Source organism: Nannobrachium achirus (assembly GCF_963921795.1).
Source record: "Nannobrachium achirus genome assembly, chromosome: 8".
Taxonomy (NCBI): Eukaryota; Metazoa; Chordata; class Actinopteri; order Myctophiformes; family Myctophidae; genus Nannobrachium; species Nannobrachium achirus.
The window spans coordinates 31301401-31324844 of NC_137817.1; the positions used below are offsets into that span (position 1 = coordinate 31301401).

The 23444-nt window shown below is 43.5% G+C and overlaps 1 protein-coding gene across 1 annotated transcript in view; it reads right to left on the bottom strand.

Annotated features, from left to right (window-relative positions):
* cadm1b (cell adhesion molecule 1b) overlaps positions 1–23444 on the bottom strand; it is a gene marked incomplete at both ends in the record, with an annotated part of 174460 nt that overhangs the window by 62530 nt on the left and 88486 nt on the right. Inside the window, one exon of the mRNA XM_080732263.1 lies at positions 7397–7417. Coding sequence (XP_080588389.1) covers positions 7397–7417 — 21 coding nt within the window. The remainder of the gene's footprint in view (positions 1–7396; positions 7418–23444) is intronic.

The window sequence follows — 23444 nt, forward strand, 5'->3', positions numbered from 1 at the left end:
GGCTCCCATGCACCGTGCAAACATGTGATCAGGCCCTATAGATTGAATTAAATAAAGAATCATATTAAATCTGTCTGTTTGCCATGTCTAATCCCTCTAATATAAGAAGCCCTGTGCAGTGTTTGTCACTATTGATCTCCCCCGGCTCAGGAGTATAGGCCCTGTGAGTCACACAACCAGATGGGCTGCAAGCTCCACTGCCCACAGAGGTAGGAAGAGAAGGCAAAGAATCCGCCGATAAGACAGGATGATACGTAGACAATTTAGGCAGGGGGTTGGGAAACAAAGGAAAGATAAATTCAGAGAGAGGGAGGGAGGGAGGGAGAGAGAGAGAGGAGAGGAGAGGAGAGGGGGAGAGATGAGTTGCTGGATGCAGTTTGCGGTGGTTAAGCTTTATCAGAGCCCCCCATCTGAGGTTCCATGTGACCAGTGTGTGCTCAGCAGGGGCGTCACATGGTGGGGGGAAATGGGACCGAGTTACTAGGGCCCAAGGTGGAGGGGGCCTTTAACTGTTTTATACTTTAGCTATTGAAAAATAGCAGATATACAAGCTCGCAGCGCGGCACTTATATCTGCTATTTTTCAAAAGTCCTGAAAATGTGTGCAAATCTTTGAATATACCGGTATGTATTTTTTACTCAAATGTTGCTTCTGGGTGGTCCCTGGAACGAAATATTTTGAGATGGGGGTCCGCAGACATATCATGCCAAATACATACATATGATTTTGGTATTGGTACCACTGATATTTCAACAAAAGAAATCACTATTTTTCAAAAAATAGCAGATCTACAAGCTCGCAGCGATAGTTAAAGTTAGTTAAAATCAATAGTTAAAGGAGCTATAGTCAACTTTTTCATTGTAGGGCCGACAGTTTGTTTACATCCTAGTCTATAGACTAGGATGTAAACAAAGTGTTGGTCTGACAATGGCCAAAATGATTATTTTATCATTATTTTACACTTTTTGTGGTCATTTTTGAATAGAAACACATATTTGAAGCTTATTTTTTTATAATATATTTTCTAAACATTATTTTTATTTTAGCATTTGTTTTTCAAGAAAAAGTTGACAATAGCTCCTTTAAAGCACAAAATAATGCGTAATAATGCGTTCCCAGGCTAAATGGGTTAAACCCCCTCCCCCTATGAAGAGGGGGGCCCGCTGTGAATCATCCTTGCACCCAGGGCCCAGAGCTTGGTGCGACACCCCTGGTGCTCAGCGGGTTCTGTTGTGTCTCCAGGAGCCACGGTGCTGTCAGCCACACAGAGCCAGACTCTGCACCCTGGCAGCGATGACACCGACAGCTCTCAGACCTCATCATTAGAACTCACACTACACACACACCGCATCCCTCTGGTTTTTCGCAGACAAAATGGTTTTGTTTCCCGCCTTCGTTCCAGGTGAAGGAGGGAAGAGTGTGAAAAGTCACCTTGGCGCTATATTTATCCGGTACAGGAGGCCAGGCTAAAAAAAATAGAAAAATATGATGGAGGTTGGCGAAATGCTTTTAAACACCTCAGATTCGAGCCAGCAGAAGAGCCGCCTTACGCCTTATGCCTAAACTTTTTATGCATTCTTTTGCTATAGTGAAAACCTTTTTTTTAAATAGTTAAATTAGCCGATCTACTAGCTCACAACGTGTCTATGTATATTGGCTATTTTACACTTGTGTAAAATAGCCAAATTTTTAAAGAGGTGGTGCCATAGTTTTGCACTTTTTCTGTTTTTCATGTGTCTAGGAGGTTGACAGTATTTTTGGAGCTGTGTGCAGCTCCCTATACGTGGCTGTGTGGGTCTGTGTGTGTGTCTGTCTGTCTGTGTGTCTGTATGTAGCCTGACTTCGGCGCGTAACTAGTGCCGCACCATTTACGCCACTCGCGCAATATATACATCAAAATGTGCGGCTCGGCCGGGAATGGTGTTCTATTACCTTTCGTTCCGATCCGCCTTACCATGCCGACGTAATCGGCAAAAAACGACGCTTAATTGTCCCCATTGACTTATAATGGGACAATGCAAGAAATCACTTTCAAGTATTTTTCTCTCGTAAACCATAGGAGCTACAGTTTCAAACCTCGGAGAGGAGATTCATAATGATTTTAAGAATGAATCGAAAAATAATTACATCACTCGGCCTCATGGTGGCGCTATAACGGCCCACTTTACGTTTTGCCCCGTAACTCTTGAACCGTAGATCGGAAAATTAAAATTCTTTTTTTCCCTGGATTCCTTTTTGCTCCTTTTCCTACATATTTTCTTCAAATGTCACAAAAATCGGTACACATGATCTACACACACACACACACACACACACACACACACACACACACACACACACACACACACACACACACACACACACACACACAGCTCCACTTCACACAGGTGTGATTTTATTTAGACCCCCTGGTGTGGTTTTTATGAGCAATTATGTATTCCCTTTGTATTTTGGGCTTCTTCCTCGCGGCTGCCACCTTGTGGGTCAAAAGTGCCGATCCAAAAACACAGAGTGACATCATATAATCATCCCCTCCCCTTTTACCATTCACCCAACACTGTGGGTGTGGCTAACTTCAGCTGGGTTACCACCCACCATGACAACCAGGCATACTTAATGAACTGGTGGGTGGGGCCACATAAAAACATAATTGTCTCCACCAGCCGAAGGCTGAGGGAGAGTATGTTTTCCCCTCCGTCCGTCCGTCCGTCCGTCCGTCCGTCCGTCCGTGCGTCCGTCCGTCCGTCCGTGCGTCCGTCCGTCCGTCCGTGCGTGCGTCCTCGCAGTTTGTGAGCAGCTAATCTCAGTCACCTTTGGCCCGATTGCTGCCAAACTGAGCACACACACTCCCTGGATGCCAATCTAGAACCTCTGCCCCACATTTTTCAAATCAGCCTCATGGTGGCGCTATAACAGGCCGATTTGTGTGGCCTGGTTGTTACCAGCTAATCTCCGGCGCCGTTGGCCCGATCGCTGCCAAACTGAGCACACACACTCCCTGGATGCTAATTCAGAACCTCTGCCCCACATTTTTTAAATCAGCCTCATGGTGGCGCTATAACAGGCCGATTTGTGTGGCCTGGTGGAGACCTGTGCTCGGAAGAGCACTGCTTCTAGTTTTAACTCTTTCTGTACACTTTTTTTGAAAAAAAAAGGCATAATGATACGGCTAGACTCTTATCTGTGGTCCGAGGAAACACAATAAGCACATTTGCATGCCTGAGTTAAGTTGTCAGACACACCTGTCTGTTTTGACATTTACAACATGGTGGGGGGGGCACTTGTTTTGTTCTGATGGTGATAATTGGAATAGACAGCCAAACGAACATGTGAAAAGAATGAGCTCTGTCTGTGAGCGCAGAAAGCAATAAGAAATTAACCTCCTGCGGAGGAAGGCTCCTCAGACCCGTCTAATGCAATGAACAATCCATTTCATTCCCCATAGTGGCCAGAGGCAGATATTGGTTCGTTGACACACAAAAAGTGTAATGGGTGAAAACATGTGCTAAAACCACACACCAGGTCATTAGTGTTTAATGCTGTAAGCTTCCGTTTTCATTTCAAGGACGCAGTGGGGCCATAGAGTAAAAAAAAAAGAAGGGAGAATTATGTAAATTTATGCTTTGCTGAGTGATTAGCACCCAATCAAATTGATGTTCGTTTTAGTGCATGAAATGTACACCGACGTGTGCAACGAAACCGAGTGTGCTGGAGCTCAACCAGTTGTTGCCATACTTGCACTAAAGCACAACAGCAGAGGTGCCAAAAAGCTCAGTGGGAATCTTTTGATGTCTGTATTATGTCAGTGATGTTAAAAGCAATACATTTGGCACTGTCTGGGTAGTCACACTAGCAACATACAGCAGCCAGCCTCATAGAAGCAAGGTTATTCCACGCCCAATCTGCTGGGCCGAGAGATAGATAAATTCTCCCGTAAGATTTAGCAGCCCTAAAGCTGAGCTGGTCCCCCTCCAAGCTCCAATGTCCCAGCGTAGGCTCATCTCCAATTCAAAACACACATAAATAACATCACTGTGATTAGCAATCGCATCAGAGTAAAAACAGGCCACTTTTGTGGAACATGGAGGGTTTTTCGCAATTGGAGTAAACACTTTCAATGTGCCTCGGCATCCCGGTCATGATTGGGTGCAAATGAGGAGAGGCAGTCATTAATTCTGGGTGGTGGGAGGGTGGAGATGAGGGGGAGCTGAGGCATGGGCAGAGGCATGGATGGCACAGATGACTGGCTGATAGATTTCACACTCATTCCAGCAGCTGTCTGGGAGAGTAAAGTGCCTGTACCATCTACACATGGCTGCCCTCCTGTCCCTGCACCGCAACATACTGAAAGAAACATTAATAGACGAGTGCAGACCTTCGGAGGTCCATCTGAGGAGATGTACAACCTTGTGTCTGACATGAGCCCCCGGCCTCATCAGCTTTATTCAAAATGCAAAACCAGCCCCATCTCCAGCTAACTCTATCAAATGTAGACAAAACTGCTCTATAGTAGTGATGTGTCGTTCATGATGAATCCTGAATGATTCATTCATTTCCTTAAACTGTTACGTTCACACTTTCGTTCGTACCCCCGTCCCCTACCCCTAAAAGCCCTAGGCACACAGGACGGGAGGGCAGGTTGTATGCGCAACGTAATAAAAACGCTCCCGGCGCCCGCTGGCCTAGTGGTCAAGGCGCATACCACATACTAGGCTATGATGCCTGCTGGCGTCGCCCGTTCGATTTACGATCCGGACGACCTTTGCCACACGTCATTCCCCATCCCTCTCCCCATTTCCTGTCAGTCTACTATCCTATCAATAAAGGCATAAAAAGCCCCCCCCCCAAAAAAAAACGCTCCCGCGATATTGTTTTTCACGGGATGATCACGCTATGAACCATGAACGAATCATTTGAACGGATCATTGTCGTGAACGTGAACGAAATGATTCGTTCACTGAAATGAAGGGTTTTGCCAACCACTACTCTATAGGTCCATCATCCATATAGGTTAGAACACGGGTATGTTTTAAACCGAGTTCCTCCTCCCTTTGAACTTTTTCCCCTATTGTTTTTCCCTATTGTTTTCACATCAAAAGACAAGAGACAGAAAAGGGCAGCAAAAACAAGCCTCTGATCCCTGTCCCCTGAGTCACTGCTGTCTGCAGTAGCTTTGTCCTTTCAAGGAACAAAAGCAGCAACGACAAATATAGTGTTCGTTAACAAGGAAATGTTCCCTTTTCTGGCTCCCTGGTGCTCGCCATTCACGGTGACTGCCATATCAATCTCTTCCGCAGTTTGGTCCTCGTGACACAATTCTGCACCAAAGATGTTCATGAGTAAACAGAACAAAACAGGACAGCATCCAGGGGCGTCACAAGGGGGGGGGGGGGGAGTGGGACTGAGTTACTAGGGCCCAAGGTGGAGGGAGGGAGTAGGGACCTTAATTATTTTATACTTTAGCTATTGAAAAATAGCAGATATACAAGCTCACAGCGAGCTTGTAGATCTACTATTTTTGAAATGTCGTGAAAATGGGTAACAATCTTTGAATATATGTATTTTTTAAGCAAACCCAAGTCACTCAAATTTTGCTCAAGTACATTCAAAATGTACAAAAGTATTGGCAGGACGGGAACACATTTTGCTGTTTGGGAGGGGCTTACAGTACATGTACAGTATGTTGCAACATATTTGTTTTGTAGGCTAATTTCTGATTTAGCCCTATTCTATAGGTTAGGCCTAAATGGGTTAAAGTACAAAAAGTAAAAGTACTCATTATGCAGAATGTCCTATTTCAAGTTTTCCAAGGTCTAAAAATCTTTTGAAAATAACCTTGAAAATATCTACAAGCTCACATTGAGAGCTTGTAGATCATCTATTTTCAGTATTGAAAATTGGAAATACTCCAGTAAAGTAAAAGTACTTCAAAATTGTACTTAAGTACTTAACTAAATGTATTAAGTTACTTTACACCACTGTCTGAAATAATGAATTTACGAAATGTGAAACATATTCACACACGCATGAATATAAGTAAAAGCTATTCTGGGGTTTACTTTGTTGGCCTTTGGCAGTTTTCACACGAAATGTGCTGATCGGTCCAGTGGATTGTGAGATTAGTGCCAACAGGCAGACTCAAACACAGACAGACCCTCTTCTAGGTGGCTCGCCCCTAGATTCCATGCTATAAAATAATTTGTCTGTATGGGTACATATAATTATAGGTTCATTTTTTCCAACTTTACTCTGAAACCCTTACTCTTTAAATCAGAAACCTCTAATTTGTAACGTCAGGGCTTCCCTGTGGATCTCTGATGTCATAATACAGTATGTCAGTGTGGAACTCCATATTTGGATTGAACACATAATCTCAGTCCTGAGATTATGAGTTCACAAAAGGTGAGGAATATTCACACTTACATACAGAACATTCAGGGATTTACTTCCTTGGCCTACTGACAGCATGCACAGAAATACATTAAGAAGCACTGGTTTGTGAGATTAGATTTGAACAGACAAACACACGCACGCACGCACGCACGCACGCACACACACACACAGGGTTGGAAACATAACCTTATTCAGCCTGGCAGAGAAAAGACGTGTGTGTGTGTGTGTGTGTGTGTGTGTGTGTGTGTGTGTGTGTGTGTGTGTGTGTGTGTGTGTGTGTGTGTGTGTGTGTGTGTGTGTGTGTGTGTGTGTGTGTGTGTGTGTGTGTGTGTGTGTGTGTGTGTGTGTGTGTGTGTGTGTGTGGCCAGAGGTGGTGGCATGCAGCCTATGTCCTTGATTTCATGGTGTGATGTTGGTGTGAAATGTCCAGGGACGTGCAGAGAATGTTACAGAGGCAGGGGCTGACATTTCAAAAAGGGCCTTTTGGTGAAATATCGAAAATAGCAGACCTCCAAGCTCACTTGGAGGTTGGAGGTTGGTTATTTTTGGTGCGTGATACCACACTGAACTAAGCATAATCAATATCTTTCACCATAGTAAAAACTGCATTCATGGTCTGGAGAGGGCACTTTCTTACAGACTGATAAAAGGGCAGGAGCTCAAGCCCCCTTTGATGTCTATGTGTGCATGTGCCTGTCTGAGGACGACTCTCTTCTTTTCAGATATAATAAGGTCTGTGCAATGTCTTATATATTTGTCCATAACCAATAATTCACATGAAATCCAATATGTATGTGTTATTTTATCCCTTGATGCCTGGATATGGACTGATATAGAACAATACAAGAAGAGACAGTTCTTTGAACACTTCACGGTATCCTCACACAGCAGGGGGTAACCTCATGTAAATATCAATCATGGATGAAGGACAGACAGAGACAAACATTCAGTCAATGGAAACAGACAGAAAAACTGTATAATGTTAACAGCAAACAGACTGTACCTGTCATGGTTTCAGCAGCTCCTGTTGCGTTGCAGGCAAGGTGGAGAAGAGAAAGAGAAAAGACAGGTTGTAAGCAGACAGAATAAGCATATGCCCATAATCCAATGCTATGTTTTATGGTATAAGTGCATGCACTGTCCCAGTAAAGGTCCTTGTACATTGCTGCGTTTTTTCATTGCGTTTTTGGGTTTTCAGACCAAGGACCCCTTAGTTGAGAGAGAGAGAAAGCCAGTGGCGACAGCTGTGAAAAACGGAAAAAAAAAACGACCCTGGTCCGAAAGAAAATTATACGGACGAAATAACGGGTGGCAATGTGCAAACGCGATTGACATAATGTGCGGTCTAATTTATTTTTACGTTCTCAGAAATTCATTCCAATATTCGGCCGAAAAAACACAGCAATGTGCAAGGACCTTAATACTATACTTTTTAACGCGTGTCAGTTTGATGAAAATGCATCGGAAGATCATTAAACTTAAAATAAAACACCAGCTAACCATTCTCTGACTCCTACACATATAAAACTCAGCACAAAAAGAAAGGAACCTTGACTTCGGTCCATTATATCTCTCCATTAATAATACCAAATTGTATTGTGTTTTATATAATTTCTATTGTTGATTTGTCACCTTTACAACACAGTACTGTACAGCTTGTAAGCATCGGGCATTCGAGGCATGAGCTACACAGCCAAACGTGTGGGTAGCGCCGACCAAAACTTTGCCAAAATGGCTTGCAATACTGTTCTGCTGGCATTTACTCTTGTTTTGGGCTTCCCTGACACTGAGCTTAACAATGGCCAATATGTGTTGTTTTTTTCTTTTCCTTATTACTGTGGGAGAGTGCAATCATTCAATTCTCCGAGCAACAAAGGTGAACTCAAAAAGAACAGTATTGCAGACCTGCCAGGCCATTTTGAACGTTTTTGGAGGGGCGCTACCCACACGTTTGGCTGTGTTGCTCATTCCATGAATGCCCGATGCTTTGTAAAGGTCTTTGTAAAGGTGACAAATCAACAATAACAATGATATCAAACACAATACCATTTGGCATAATTAAAGGGGGGATATAATGGGCCGAATGTGGGCGCTACCCACACGTTTGGCTGTGGTGCTCATTCCACGAATGCCCGATGTTTACAAACTTTACCTCGTTGTAAAGGTGACGAATCAACGATAATAAAAAATTGGTATTATTAAAGGGGAGCTATAATGGACCGAAGTCAAGTTTCCTTTCTTATATATATTTTTTATATATATTTTTTGCATATCTACAACATAACAAAGGTTTCTGTTCGGCAATTTTTGCGCTGTGGATGCCACAGCATGGGGAACATCCAGGCTTAGTTTTTTGCTCCTCGTCTCTGTTTGAGATTCCAGCCAGCCCTGTGCTAGAGGAGACACTCCCCTGGGACACAGATGCACGCTGGAGAGGAGAGCACCCGTTTGGAACAGTGCCCGCTCAGACCGGCATCTCACGGGGCATGGGAGACTGGCATGTTCCCTTGCAGCAGCGCTTGGGGCCTATCCACTGGGGAAAGGCCTCTATCATTCAGTGCCTACCATTCATGAACCCCCCCACTGCACATATCCGTCTGCATTGTGATTCTCACAAACCGTTTTTTATCGTGTTAGCAACTGACACAGACTTCCACTTTGTTACTTTTGTCTGGTTGTGAAAGACATAGGTATCGATGCGATGTGAGGGGACCTTACAGTATATGTGCTAGTGAAGGGCTGTCTCGGTTGTCATTGTTAGCGTAATAAGAGTGCAGTGCATGGCACATGTCCTTGTTATGCTCCTTTGTGCATTCTCAATGTGTCAGCGAAACCCCACCGGACAGAAACGATAAGTGACAACAAATCACACACGGTGGAGAATAAATTCCAAACCATGTCCAGGCAGTATACAGTACATACAGTACCAACAAAGGCCACTGCATAAGAGCGAGGCACGATATTCAATATACAGGAGTGTCGTACTGTAGTTGAATGATTACTCCATGTTGTCACCATACAGAGAGATGGAATACTGTACCAGCTGTTGCCTCATAATGTGTAGACACAGTCTCACAGTAACACAGTAACTAGAAAGGGGCTCTTCACATAGCCAGGTGGCCTACCCAGGACTGTGGAAGTAATGTATGTGTGTGTGTGTGTGTGTGTGTGTGTGTGTGTGTGTGTGTGTGTGTGTGTGTGTGTGTGTGTGTGTGTGTGTGTGTGTGTGTGTGTGTGGGGGGGGGGGGGGGGGCTAAACATGTTGCATTCATGATCGAGTACCTATATAAATGAAATAGGCCTGCCGTTTCCGAGATTAGCTGTGCTAACGCAGTCAGGCAGACTGACAGACAGACAGACACATACATGCGTAAACACACACACACACACACACACACACACACACACACACACACACACACACACACACACACACACACACACACACACGCACGCACGCACCCGCACACACCTGAAAACAGTGTTCAAGTTAATGAGGATTTTGATTGGCTTGGAACATCTACTACTGTATCTGTGCTCGCATTGTTGCGTTTAGTAAATGAACTGCGCTTTTCAGAAAGCTTGCAGCACGGGAGCACGCCAGCCACCACAATAACATTGCCGGCGGCCTTCTGACTCGGTGTGTAACAAGCTCGTCAACAGAGACAAGTGTCTCAACAGAGAGACGGTGGTGACACCATGCCTTAACCCCCCAGTATGATCCACTTTCTCCTGGTGGCCTCCGAGAGCGCTATAAATAGCATGGAGGTGGCGTGTCTGCTCTGCTCCCCTGCCTACCCCCCCCCACCCCCCCCTGTACCTGCAGCACATTAGGTAGGAGTTATGAGGTGCCAGCTCGCCTGTGATTAGATGTCATGCCTGTCGCTCTGCTTAGACAGCATTGATAGACAGATTTCAGGGGAAATGCGTGTGATGCCATTCGCGCGAGTGCGGCCACTGCACCAATCTGTCAATCACGCGGGATAAAAGCAGGCGGACGAAACCCCCGTCCTCCAAATAACGTCTGCCCTTGTCTCCTCGACTCCTATCCAGGGATGGGACGATATGAAAATGTCATATCACGATTATTGTGACAAAAGAAATCGCGATTTACGATAGTACTGCGATAATCAAAATACATTATCCTGAGGTGGAACATCTGCCAAAAAATTGCCGATCTACAAGCTCACAACATGGCGCAAAGCGAGCTTGGAGATCTGCTATTTTTTGGCAAAGACATTTGATAGAGAGTGAAAAGTATGTATATTATAAATACCTTTTACCAATTCTAGAGGGTTTAGGTGGTACCGGATATGCAGCTCGGCAAGTAAAAGGTGAATTGATCCCAGTGCATGACAGTGGACGATATCACGATAAATTAAATCTCCATGATACGATTAGCGTGAGTGTTTTTTATCACGATAAACGATAATATCGCGTATCGTCCCATCCCTACTCCTATCCTTTTACATACTCATCCCATCCACAGGCTCTGTAGAGAGAGAGCCAAGTGATGCTCAGACATGGAGAAGTGGAACGTTTCTGCTTCCTATAGGCAGTTCTGTTGCATTTGATGTCAGAAATGCAGTGATTGTGAATACTTCAACAGCAATGGCTCTTGTGATGCAAAATAAGACTGTGTAAGGAATGAAGATCTAAGTGTTTTACCAAGCTATTCAACAGTACAGTAGTCGTTTAAACCATTGAATCTACACTAAGCTATTTTTCAGTCAATGAGCCAGAATAATATTTCAGAAGACTGATGTCTGTGTAACAGCAATGTCATAAAGCATCTCTCTCTCTCTCTCTCTCTCGCTCTCTCTCTCTCTCTCTCTCTCTCTCTCTCTCTCTCTCTTTCTCTCTCTCTCTCTCCTGTGTGCAGTACCTCTCTCTCTCATCAGGTATCATTCCTTCTCAACACTGCTGTGATATATTTGAATGAATGCACTTCCTTTCAGGTAAAACATCTTCCTCTTGTTTATACTCATGAAATGCAAACTGTTGCTCGTGACCCTAACCTAACTGTGTGTGTGTGTGTGTGTGTGTGTGTGTGTGTGTGTGTGTGTGTGTGTGTGTGTGTGTGTGTGTGTGTGTGTGTGTGTGTGTGTGTGTGTGTGTGTGTGTGTGTGTGTGTGTGTATGTGTGTGTGTGTGTGTGCGCGTGCGTGTGTGTGTGCGCGTGCGTGCGTGCGTGCATACATTCATGGTTATCTTTTCACATGTGTAGGTGGAGGGTGATAGGATGCTGTCTGTGACAGTGTATTCATTATATTTAAAAAGATCAAAGGAAGGTCTTAGTATTTTCTTTAAGGAAATGTGACAATAAAATCTGTGTGTGTGTGTGTGTGTGTGTGTGTGTGTGTGTGTGTGTGTGTGTGTGTGTGTGTGTGTGTGTGTGTGTGTGTGTGTGTGTGTGTGTGTGTGTGTGTGTGTGTGTGTGTGTGTGTGGGTGGGTGGGTGGGTGGGTGTCCATCCACTAATTTGCTTCCTGTTCAGAAAATGATGTCCGCAGAATTCTAATTCCTGCTTCCACATAGAGCACTGAAAACGGTATGACCTCCATTATAATACTGAAGAAATTACAATAGGATTGCACCATCCAACTATTGTTTTCTTTCATTTTGATTCGGTTCAACACCCTCTCTGCCTCTGTTATTCTCACTGGCCACAGTACAGCTCAATCCAGGTATCTGCACAGCAAGACCCTGAGAGTTCGTTTATCTCTCGCAGAGAGCTCAAATTAACTATCAGAGTTCAAATTAACACATATACCTGCCTGTGAGATATCCATGAAAACACCTACTTAACACTACAGGGATTATTCATACTAATTCCTCCCCTGAGCAGATTGAGACGTGTTAATCAAATAAGCTTACAAGAGCTGCCAATGATGTAACCCCCTCCGGTTAAGTAAACTATAAGTAAATGAGGATCTTCCACGCATGCCCACTTAATGTGGTTAATTGCTCTGTATTGATGAGATTTACTCAATCGAAAACGTGAATGTCCAAAACTGTTACTTTTCAGGAAACCTGACTTTTCTCTGACATCACTGTGTTGTCAGGGGAACCAAAATACTTTTATGCCCATATATGGAGATCCCTGATGTAATCGATATTAATCCCATATCTGTGATGGATCTCCATATATGGGTACGAGGGGTCTCCATATATGGGTAACTGGTCCGATATGCATCACTTGCCAGATGGACAAGAAATGGCCCGACCTAGCCCTTTAGGGGGCGAGGTCGCTTTTCGCCCTTAGGAGTCTTACTGGTTGGTTAAATATGAATAAAATGAAAAAAAGGTGTGAGGCACGCAGGTCCTGTCCTGTTGGGCTCGGTGATGGATCAAAAAAAATTAGACATGATTTTTATTTTTTATTTATTGGTGGTAACGGTACTGAAGGTCTGAGAAAGACCTCCAGGAAGACTAACCTAACCTAACCCTAACCCTGTACTGTCATACAATGAAGTATATGCTGTAAAATAGGGCCTTCATTTATGAAGAAATATAAATAAAGTTGAAATATGGAAGCACTAGGTTTCTGCCCGACAGGCGACAGCGATAATATACTATGGATATCTGGGCTGATCTTTAACCTATTGTAAATGTCAATTTATGCTTTCATAGAGCCCAGGAGAACACAGTCAACATCGCTGTCACTATTGGACTCACTCTAGGACACTGGTTCCCAAACACTGGGGACCCATTAAGCATTTTTATGGGTCCATTCATTTTTTGTTTCGTACATTTTGTTTTTAACTCTCCCACCGCTTTGAACGTTCACGTTCGCCCGATTGCGCAAGACCTCTCCGCCAATACGGCGCTCGTTCGGTTCGTTCGTCTGATGACTGTAAGCTGATGAGGGGTCGCGCGGCCGTCTACTGTAAACACATTTTCCGCGGTGATGGTGTAAAAAATCCATTATGCGTTAGATCAACGGAGAACAATTCACTTCCTTGTTGATTTCCTCTGGCTGTAAGGCTCTGGGGCCAGTGACTGGTCTTCTTCTTCTTCAACACATAACAGGCAAATTCACATTCATTCTCGCATGACGCCGCCCTCTGCTGCCTGGCAGACCAAAGTGCACTATTGCACAACCCAAAAAAATAAAAATAAATAAATAAATGTCTGTCTGTCTATCTACTATAACGTCGCAAAGGTAAGCCGCTTTTTGATGGCACCAGACCCAATAAATAAATAAATAATCTGGCAGTGGGAAAGTTAATTATTATTATTTCAACATTTTCAAAAAACATTCCACCAAAAAAGCTAAATATTTCATGAATCAAAAACAAAATTAAGTGATTGTTTCAGTAATTTCAAGAAGAAATCTAAGAAAAATCTAAGAGATTCCATAATTTAGAACACAAATGTTTATGAATTTGTAAAAATAGCCGATCGTGCCGTGTTGTGAGCTTGTAGATTTTCACTGGTTCCAGGGCAAATGTCAAATTTCTCTTTTGGGTCTTGAGCAAAAACTATAGGACACTCAAGCAAAAAAAGGCCCCATCAAACTACCAAAACCATACAAAACAAAACCACCTGGTTCAGAAATGTTTTAGTTCTAGTAGTAACATTGTTATAATGATAGTAGACTTCTCATGAGTACAGAGGCTAGTAATGATGGAATTACATTGTCTTATACTGCGCTAATTAATAGATTGTTTTTATATATTGTACGTATAACATAAAATGTAAATAAATGTTCTTTTGGTTTCCTATTACTGTAGCACACTGCCTACCTGAGTGATATCATGTAACCGAACTGTGGCTGGAGGGATGTATTGTGGTGCTTTCCAGACAAGCTGCATACAGTAGTTTATTGATTGATAGAGAAAAGCAATTTGGTTGGAGAGCAGAGTTGGCCTCCCCCTTAACCACTTAAACCTTTGCGTCTCAATTCTGGAGGGATCATGCTGCAAAAATAGCAGATCTACTGTGAAAACTCATAGCACGTCGCATATTGCAACATGTTGTGAGGTTGTAGATCTGCTATTCGTGAGTTTCAAATGTAGTCCTACACCTGCCATGTTGGGGACCAACACATGTGTTTCGATTTGTCTGATTGGCATAGAATTAATTATATTCTACGCCAATCAGACAAATTGAAACACCTGTGTTGGTCAGGTCAATGGTCCCCAACATGGCAGGTATACAGTAGGACTACATTTGAAACTCATGAACTTTTGGGAAAGAGGGGGAGGGGAACAAAGGAGTGTAGTATATTGATGAGGAGTATCCTTAAATTTGGTGGATCAATTAAAATAAAGAAATACAATTAAGACCAAACAAAAAAGGGCACTTATGGACTTATCGAGGTCACAAGGACAGAGTCTCAAGCCCTTACACTTGCACACAAGTGTAAATCAGGACTTTTGTACGCAGAAAAGAAAATGTTAATGAACACGTGCTTCTCTGTGACCCCTTACTCCTCTGAAAGTGCATACTGTCAGAAGTAGCTGCAACATTTTTTCAACTAAACCAAGTTCAATTCATGCATTTTTTAGATAGATAGATACCTTTATTATCCCAAGGGGGAAATTCAGTTGTCCAGTTGTAGCACAGCAGTATACAGTTATTTACAAAGTTACAGAGAAGTAGGAAAAGATAGATAAGAGTAAAAAACAAGAGCAGTACAGTACCAAAAAAGAGAAGGTGCATCAATAGAGGGGGCGAATTAAATATAAGTATATATAAATAAAGTGTCTTACAAAAAAGAGACCAAAGCAGTCAATGCTAGTTAGTGCAACAAGTATCTCACTGTCATTGTTAAACCAGACAAATACTCAGAAACTACCAACACAACCTAATAGTGCAATGTCGAAAAACAGTGCGAAAAAAACAACACAAAAAACAGCTCAGAGAAGAAGAAACTAGGAAGCATGTCACCGCAAGACGCACATGAGCACTCTCCCTGGAAGGTCCTAATGAAAAAACGAAAAAATGAAAAAACGAAAAGATTACATCGGACTAGGTGTGCAAGGGCCTTCAGTGTGCAAAAGAATACACTAATGTTGTCAGAATGATGTCTCGTCTCACTACACAGCAGGCTGCTTTTCCACACAGCTGCACGTATCTGAGACACACAGTATGACAGATGCAACACTGTGTTGAACCTCTCACAGAATGACACCAAAATGGAAGGAATAAATAAAATATGGATCAGATAGATACAGGTCAGGTAATTTGACGTAATGACATAAATTAGTTTTATGTTTTATGTGCTGCAGAGCAGCATGTTTTAAGTCATTTTATCAGCCTTGTCAGAAGCATTACTATTAAAGCACTCAAACTCAGACAAATTTCCAGGAATGGCAATAACTTAAATGGCCTAATATACCTATATATCTCCTACCAGTGAGTCATGCCACTTTTGTTGCTAGCTGGAAAGACTTTCCTTTCTTGCTGTAGGCAAGATCATCCACTGTGTTCAGTTATAGCAGGAGGGTTGTCTGAGCGTGGATTTAATGCAGCAACGGCAGTGTGCAACAAACCCACACAGGGCTGCATACAGGGGCGTCACAAAAGTGGTACTGAGTTACTAGGGCCCAAGGTGGAGGGAGGGGCCTGGAATTATTTTATACTTTAGCCATTGAAAAATAGCAGATATACAAGCTCACAGCGCAGCACTGAGTGCCGCGCTGCAAGCTTGAAGATCTGCTGTTTTTGAAAAGTCGCGAAAATTTGAGAAAGTCTTTGAATATATGTATTTTAACTCATACTGTGCCTGGCCACCTGGGGGCGCCAAAGTCTGTTGAGTGGCCAGGGTCTCTCTCATAGAGGAGCGTTGCAACAGACAGGGACTCACGTAGCAGTGACGTGCGTGGTCTGGTCACGTTTGTGCATGTGATGAAAAAGACCCGGATGAAGATGGCTACAGGATTGCTATAGGCTAACACTCATTTAGAAGATCGATTTTCGGCGATTTAGCCGTAAATAAAACTTTCCCGCTACCATAAGAACATAGTTCAGAGAAAATGAGCTCCAAAGATGTCGGACTTGTTCGGGATAGGCACAAAAAGGGTTAAATCGAACATTTGTAACTCAAATTTTGCTTCTGGGGGGTCCCTGGAACGAAATATATTGAGATAGGGGTCCGTGCCAAATACATATCATTTTCGGGGTCTTTGACATGAAAAGGTTTGAGAACCACTGACATAGAAAGGTATACGTTTTTCAGAAACCTGTTAGGATTTAGGAGAGAATTATAGAATTGGGTCAAAATCCGTGCACAAATCTTCACGATTTTTCAAAAATAGCAGATCTACAAGCTCGCAGCGCGGCGCTGTGAGCTTGTATATCTGCTATTTTTCAATAGTTAAAGCATAAAATAATGGTTAAAGTGGTGACACAGATATGCGTACCCGGTCTAAATGGCTTAATGCGACAACGGCAGTGTGCAACAAACCCACACAGGGCTGCATAAAACAGATCTCGGGGAAACTTAACCTCTGGCTGTGCAACATGTCACATCTTATTCAGACTGGCTCTTTCAATGACTCTGTCTCTTTGTTTTTTGTTTCCTCCTGAGAGACATCCTCCATGGCCCATCCTCTTTTGAGCCCAGCCTCGGGTGGAGAGAAAGCCATGACAAGTGAGTGTGAGTGCATATGTGGTACCGCGCTGTAGGAGAGGATCCAGAGGTCTGAATCATCTTCCCACATTGTAATATGCAGAGCTTTTGAAATCAAAGCAGACCTCCCCCCCCAAAAAAAGCCTTTTGGGGAAGTGTGCTGTGTGTGCTATATTCTCCACTGGTCTTGGAGTCATTGTTACATTATGTGCAAGGGAACTCGCATACCAAGCATGCCCACACAGAAGCAGTGGTGTGGATGTGTGCACGTACTGTAGGTGCACTGTACATGGGTGCATGCACATCCATGTGACATAACATTGCACATTGTGCCTTTTCTTACAGAAAGTATCTTCACCAGGCCGAAGCCCACAGGCAAAGATTATGTTTTCACCCCTGTCCGTGTGTGTGTGTGTGTGTGTGTGTGTGTGTGGCTAATCTTGCAAACCACTGGATTGATATATAGTATCACATTTCTTGCGCATGCAAATCAGCCTCAATCAAAATATTTGGTTGGATCATGTCACAACTCTGCCATTTAACATTTTCTTCAAAACACACTTTTTTCTCCTTCTGTCCAAAACTCATACAAATCACTACACATTAACTCTGGATCAAGTGTTAAATGTGATAAACTGAAGAATCGTACAGATCCATTTTTTAGGATGGAGATCTTTTTTATTTTTATTTATTTTTTGATGGACTTGCGAATTGTCTGATCAACTGCAAATTGTACTCACATATTGAGGGGTCTCTAGTCTCTACACAAGACAGGGGCAAAAGCAATTTTATTTAGAACCATAGGGGGTACCCATAGAGTATATAATAGAGAGCGGAAGCTTTTTGATATTCCATACTGTTTGTCTGTAATTGGCTTCCACAGTTTGTGTGTGGAGCCTCTCATGAACCAAACATCCAACAACCCCAAATGTAATCGCATATTGAGGACGCACTTCAAAAGTTGAACCATGTCGTAGAAACGCTATTAATCGCAACCTCTGGTCCTGATGGCTGCAACCCATGACTTACACAGTCCAGGGTTGGCAACAAAGTCAAGTGGAAATGTGCACGCTGCAGAGTGCCCCTTTCTAGTTGTGTCTATGCATATACTGTATAGTATGAGTATGTATTTATGTATTATGCATTATGCATGTTAATGTACATATTGAAAATGAATGCATCTACATGTGTGTGCCTACTGCATACTTGCAGGTGGCTGTGCACAAAAGCATGTTATTATGCATACGACTCACTATTAATATGTGTGCATGTGTGCACACTTGCATGTGTGTGTGTCTGCATTCATGCAGAGAATTAATAAATGCACCTGCGTGTGCGTGCGTGCGTGCGTGCGTGTGCGTGTGTGTGTGTGTGTGCGCGCACGCGTGTGTGTGTGTGAGCGCGCGCTTGCATTTGTGCGTGTGTGTGCGTGTTTTATACTGTCTCCAAAAATCCTGACTGTTTCTGTGAGTGCACATGTGTGTGCTTTTTAGTGGTAATTAGGACGTTGGGAGAGGCTTGTGACAGACTTGTCATGGTCACAGCCTGCCCAGTGGAAAGGAGCTGGTCAGTGGGGTGGATGCAGGTCAAGAGCCAGCTGCTGCCGCACCGTTCACTGTCTGGAAGCACTCCGAGAATATTAAATCACCGAGGCCCAAGCCAAGATGCTCCCTCATTTATAGAGAACAACAAAGCCTCCGCACAGGGATGTTGTGACTAATTCATGCTGCTGAAACGTTAGACTCTCACAAAATAAAAATGAACCGGCCATAATAAATGATGATGCCACACGGGCATTATGGTAAATGACTGAATGCGAAGTTCTGTGTTTGTTGCTCTTTTCTTTAACTTAAAGCAAAAAAAAAAAAAAAAAAGAAATCAGCCCCAGAGGCAAGAATTACAACATTGTGTTGTTACCGTAATAAATCTGTATGGTCTTATACAGTAACTCCTGTACATCTGCCTCCAACAGAGAGGCTCTATTACAACATGAGATGTATTAAATACAGCACCCATGGGGATGCACGGCTGATGACCTTGGTGACGACGTGCTATTAATTCTATTGATGGATTATGATTATCACAACAATAACAGGGATGTTTTCTCTTCTTCTCTGCAGCACCTGGGCTCTCTCTCTCTCTCTTGCTGCTGCCTCTGCTCATAACACTCATAATCACATCGATCAGCCCAAAATGTAACCGCATCCGGGGACACTAAACACGTCCATTTGTTTGCAGTTGTAATGTCTTCTGCGCGCCTCAATCAGACACCTGTCACACACACACACCTGCTACCTCAGTGCTGTAAGAGAAAGGGCTGAGTGGGGCCCCTTTGTTTCCTCACAGAGTTTATAATCAGCATGCTGTTTCCAATCTGCTACCACCATTTTTCAATTTCCCATTTCCCTTTTCTCAGTCAAATCACTGCTATCAATCAGGTATGTGTGTGAGGGGGGGCATGGAGAGAGAAAGGTGGAGATTGTGTGACAGAGAGAGAGAGAGGGAGAGAGAGAGAGAGAGAGAGAGAGAGAGAGGGAGTTGGGGGGTGAAGAGGGAGAGAGCAGAGAGGTTTCTTGATGGAACCATCTCCTGCCCCAGGCCCCATTAGTCAGAGATTGGAGGAATGTGCGCGTGCGCGCGCACAAGCGTGTTGGAAGAATGCGCAACCCTCCCAGCGTGTCTGTCAATACTAGGCCATTTCCCAGCTCCCACAACATCGAAATGAGGCGCAATACATGCTGCTGACATTGCCTTCTCTATTTGAGTTCTCCTAAATGGATATTCAACACAGTTACGTTCCTTCGGCATTGTGCCGGCACTGTTCTGGTTACCGCCATCAAGACTAGAGCCAAGCATCACCGAGTCACAACACAATTACTGTACAACCGCAACACAATGTCTCATCCATATCTGCATACCATCCAGTGGAGATGCCTTCGGGAGGAGCATAACGGATTGATGTTCGCAGTCAATAGAAAGCGTGCCACAACAGATGCATGGGCACTTGTTATCTGAAGTCATATTGATCACACGTGACAAAAGATGCCTGTGCTGCGCTGACTGGCTTTGAGGAGAGGAAACTGTCTCTGTGCTCTGATAGTCTTGTCGTTTCATCTGACACGCCGAGTGCTATCGCAGAAGAAATACAAAGTGCTCCGCTTCTATACGTGAGAGGTGAATTAACCTGCAAACGGAAATGGCGGAAGAAAAGGCACGCAAACAAACACGCAGTAGGCTGGTGCAGTTTTATGCCGACGATGCAATATGCTCCGTAGTGTTTTACAGAGTGCATTGATTAAAAGGGAGATCTATTTGAAGTGGCGTGCAAAATGGCAGCCATAGTAAATTCACAATGGCAGGGTAATATACGGCTTCACTGCTTTCATTTATTCACAGCTTGACATTTCCTCCCTTGCACACAGAGTGTGCTCTAACTGTGTGCCAATGGCCACATCATTTAGACTGGACCCACATGAATATTTAACATTAGCGCCTGGCTCGTGGCTTCCAGAAAATGAATTATTTTTAGTGAGCTTTGCAGAGACAACCTGGAAAACCCTCACAATGGTGATGAATCACTGGGGAGTTTATGTTGTATTTAAGCCCGCAAAACAAATGGCTATCAATCATTTGAAGTTGCCATTCTTGGCAGCTAGACATCCCCTTTCAGATAGTATATATATATGTATATGTTACAGTATGTTTAGGTAACTCAGGACGGTAAGATTAAGAGCGCTTGTTTTGTCGTTCACCACACACTAATCACCACCAGATGGCGACGACAGCCCATAGACAGCCATTCACTAGTGCAGGCACTGACGTCACTCGTTTGCGACTCTCTTTCTTTATTTACTAGCCTAGCTGGGCGGTGTTTAGCCATTAGCTTAGCCATTAGCTTAGCCATTAGCTTACTATGAGCGTTTATCGGCCACTCGCACCTGCGGCGCTCGGGGGCGAAGAGCAGGACCAAGGTCCGCTGGCCTTCGCGCCGCTTGCAATGTCGTGGACAATCGAGCGGCCCCGCCTGGAGGACGTTGTTGTGGGCGACCGCTTTTTCCGCCCCGTGCTGCACGGCGAGTGCTCCGTTTCTCGACCGTACTGTTTCTCTAACAAACCGTGACATATATATATATAATTATATTATATATATATATATATAATTATATTATTATATTATTATATTATTATTATTTTCTTAGCAGGATCGGCTGCCAGAGCCTTGGATTTGTGTAACAAACTGGTTCTTCTAAAGTGTACAATAATGGTACCAGAAGCTGAGCTTGTTAGAGAGAACAAGAGGCTCACCATGCACAAAGGATGAAACAGTGACCACACTGCTGCTTCAATTATTCAACAACTAAATCCGTTTGTACAGAAAAGAGTTCTACTTTACCTTTACCGTTTATTACTAATTATTTATGCAACTAGAACAAACTGCTTTCTGGTAATAGAAGTACAGTATATGTGGGTCTGATATCATATGATGTCATACCAGGGACGTGCTGGGCCCCTGATTCAGCCTGGGAAAAAGAGTTGGAGAGGCCCTCATTGCGTGCTATAGAGAGAGATCTCTCTCTCTAGCGCTGCTGCTACTCAAAAGATTTGCCATTTCAGATCATGACAAGTGATTTAAACTAGTGAAAACAGCCGATCTACAAGCACACAACGCCTCGCACCGTGAGGCGTTGTGTGCTTGTAGATCTGCTGTTTTCACTACTTTTGTGCAACGGCCTTATATGATGAAGCAGGTCTTTGCTTTGCGAAAGAAATTGTAAATTTGAAACTTGGTGATACAAGGTTTCTGCCCGACAGTGACGATTTACTTTGTTGGCCGCCCAGCCCCCAAAATGGAACGAAGGCCGACATTTTATTTCTAATTTTCTCCTAATGGCCGGCCTGGACCGGCCGGGAATGAACCGGCCGTTCGGGAGTTGTCCCGCTTTTCCCAATGGCCAGCACGTCCCTGTGTCATACACATTTTGTACCATTACAGAGGGAAATCATTTTGCTTCGTCAAAATGAAAAGGTTTGAGATTAAAGCGACGAGAGATTAAAGCAGGGGAGTTGTTCATAATTAAATCAGACCTTTCTGCCCCACCTGTCATAAGTAGGTTTCCTTTGATTGGAAGTAATTACCTCCACAGCTAATTTAGCCTTGATAGCAACCACATATAGACTTTAGGAAGCCTGCCAATCATCAAGTTTAAAAATAATGCATCTGTATGTACTCACTATATCTCTCTCACACACACGCATGCACACACACGCAAGCGCGCGCACGCACACACACACACACACACACACTAAGCACACACACACACACACACACACACACACACACACACACACTAAGCACACACACACTAAGTACCTTAAAACTTGTGAGACATACTGTATAGAGTTTATAAAATTCTCCAATAACTTGACAGTTTCATTAAGAAAGATTATTGTGACCCTGAAGTTTTAATCTTCCAGATAAAGTAAAATCGTTTTTACAACCATGCTGAAGGCTGAACTTCATTTCCAACAACATACAACCTGAGATGAGATTTGGCTTCTCTAATTGCCTCAATTGATTAAAACGAAACTATTCTGGCAGGCTGAGCAAGGCAAAGTGGAGTCGAGCAACACTGCCCTACAAAGGCAGAGTGCAGTAACTACGTTTTCAGACACACCGACTTATTTTTGTCGCCCAAAGGTCAAATTAGCCTTCATGATATTGGGGGATGAACAATTACCTCAAGAACAGATATACAATCAGTGTAATATCACTTGTATGTCTGTATCTCATTTGGCTGTTCAGCTGTAACACTTTTAAACCCATTTTTCAGTGAAATTCGTGAACGTAGTTACTGCACTCTGCCTTTGTAGGGCAGAACTGTGGACACAAGATTCAGGGTAAGATATCCCCAAGTGGCCCAACACCTGAGTCAGTCAGAGAGATAGTCCTGCTTGCTGGAATTGGTTGGGAGCAAGACACAAGACAGTGTGGGCGCAAATGCCTGCATTATTCTTTGTCGTACAATGATGCCACTTGCTGAAAATAGCCGATACACAAGCTCACAATGCATCGCATTGAGCTTGGAGATCAAGGGTCTTCAACAGGGGGTCTGGGACCCCTAGGGGGTCCCCAGAGTTACAACTATAATATTTTTGTGTGATAGAAACGTTTTTGCTGCTTTTTTATATTAACCATTTGAACCCTAGCGTCCCTATTCTAAGAACTTTAACCAAAAATAGCAGACGCACAAGCTCACAACACCTCGCGCTGCAAGGCGTTGTGAGCTTGTAGATCGGCTATTTTCGGCAAAGAGGTTTGGTCTAGAGGGGGAAAAGAGCAGACTAAGTACAGAGTGAAAGGTTAAGGTTATTAAGTATTGACGGCTCAAGTGGTTAAATATCTGAAAACATGAATCCAAAATACACTGATGATCATGCTGTCAAACAATGAAACTATGGAATCTATGAAAAGGT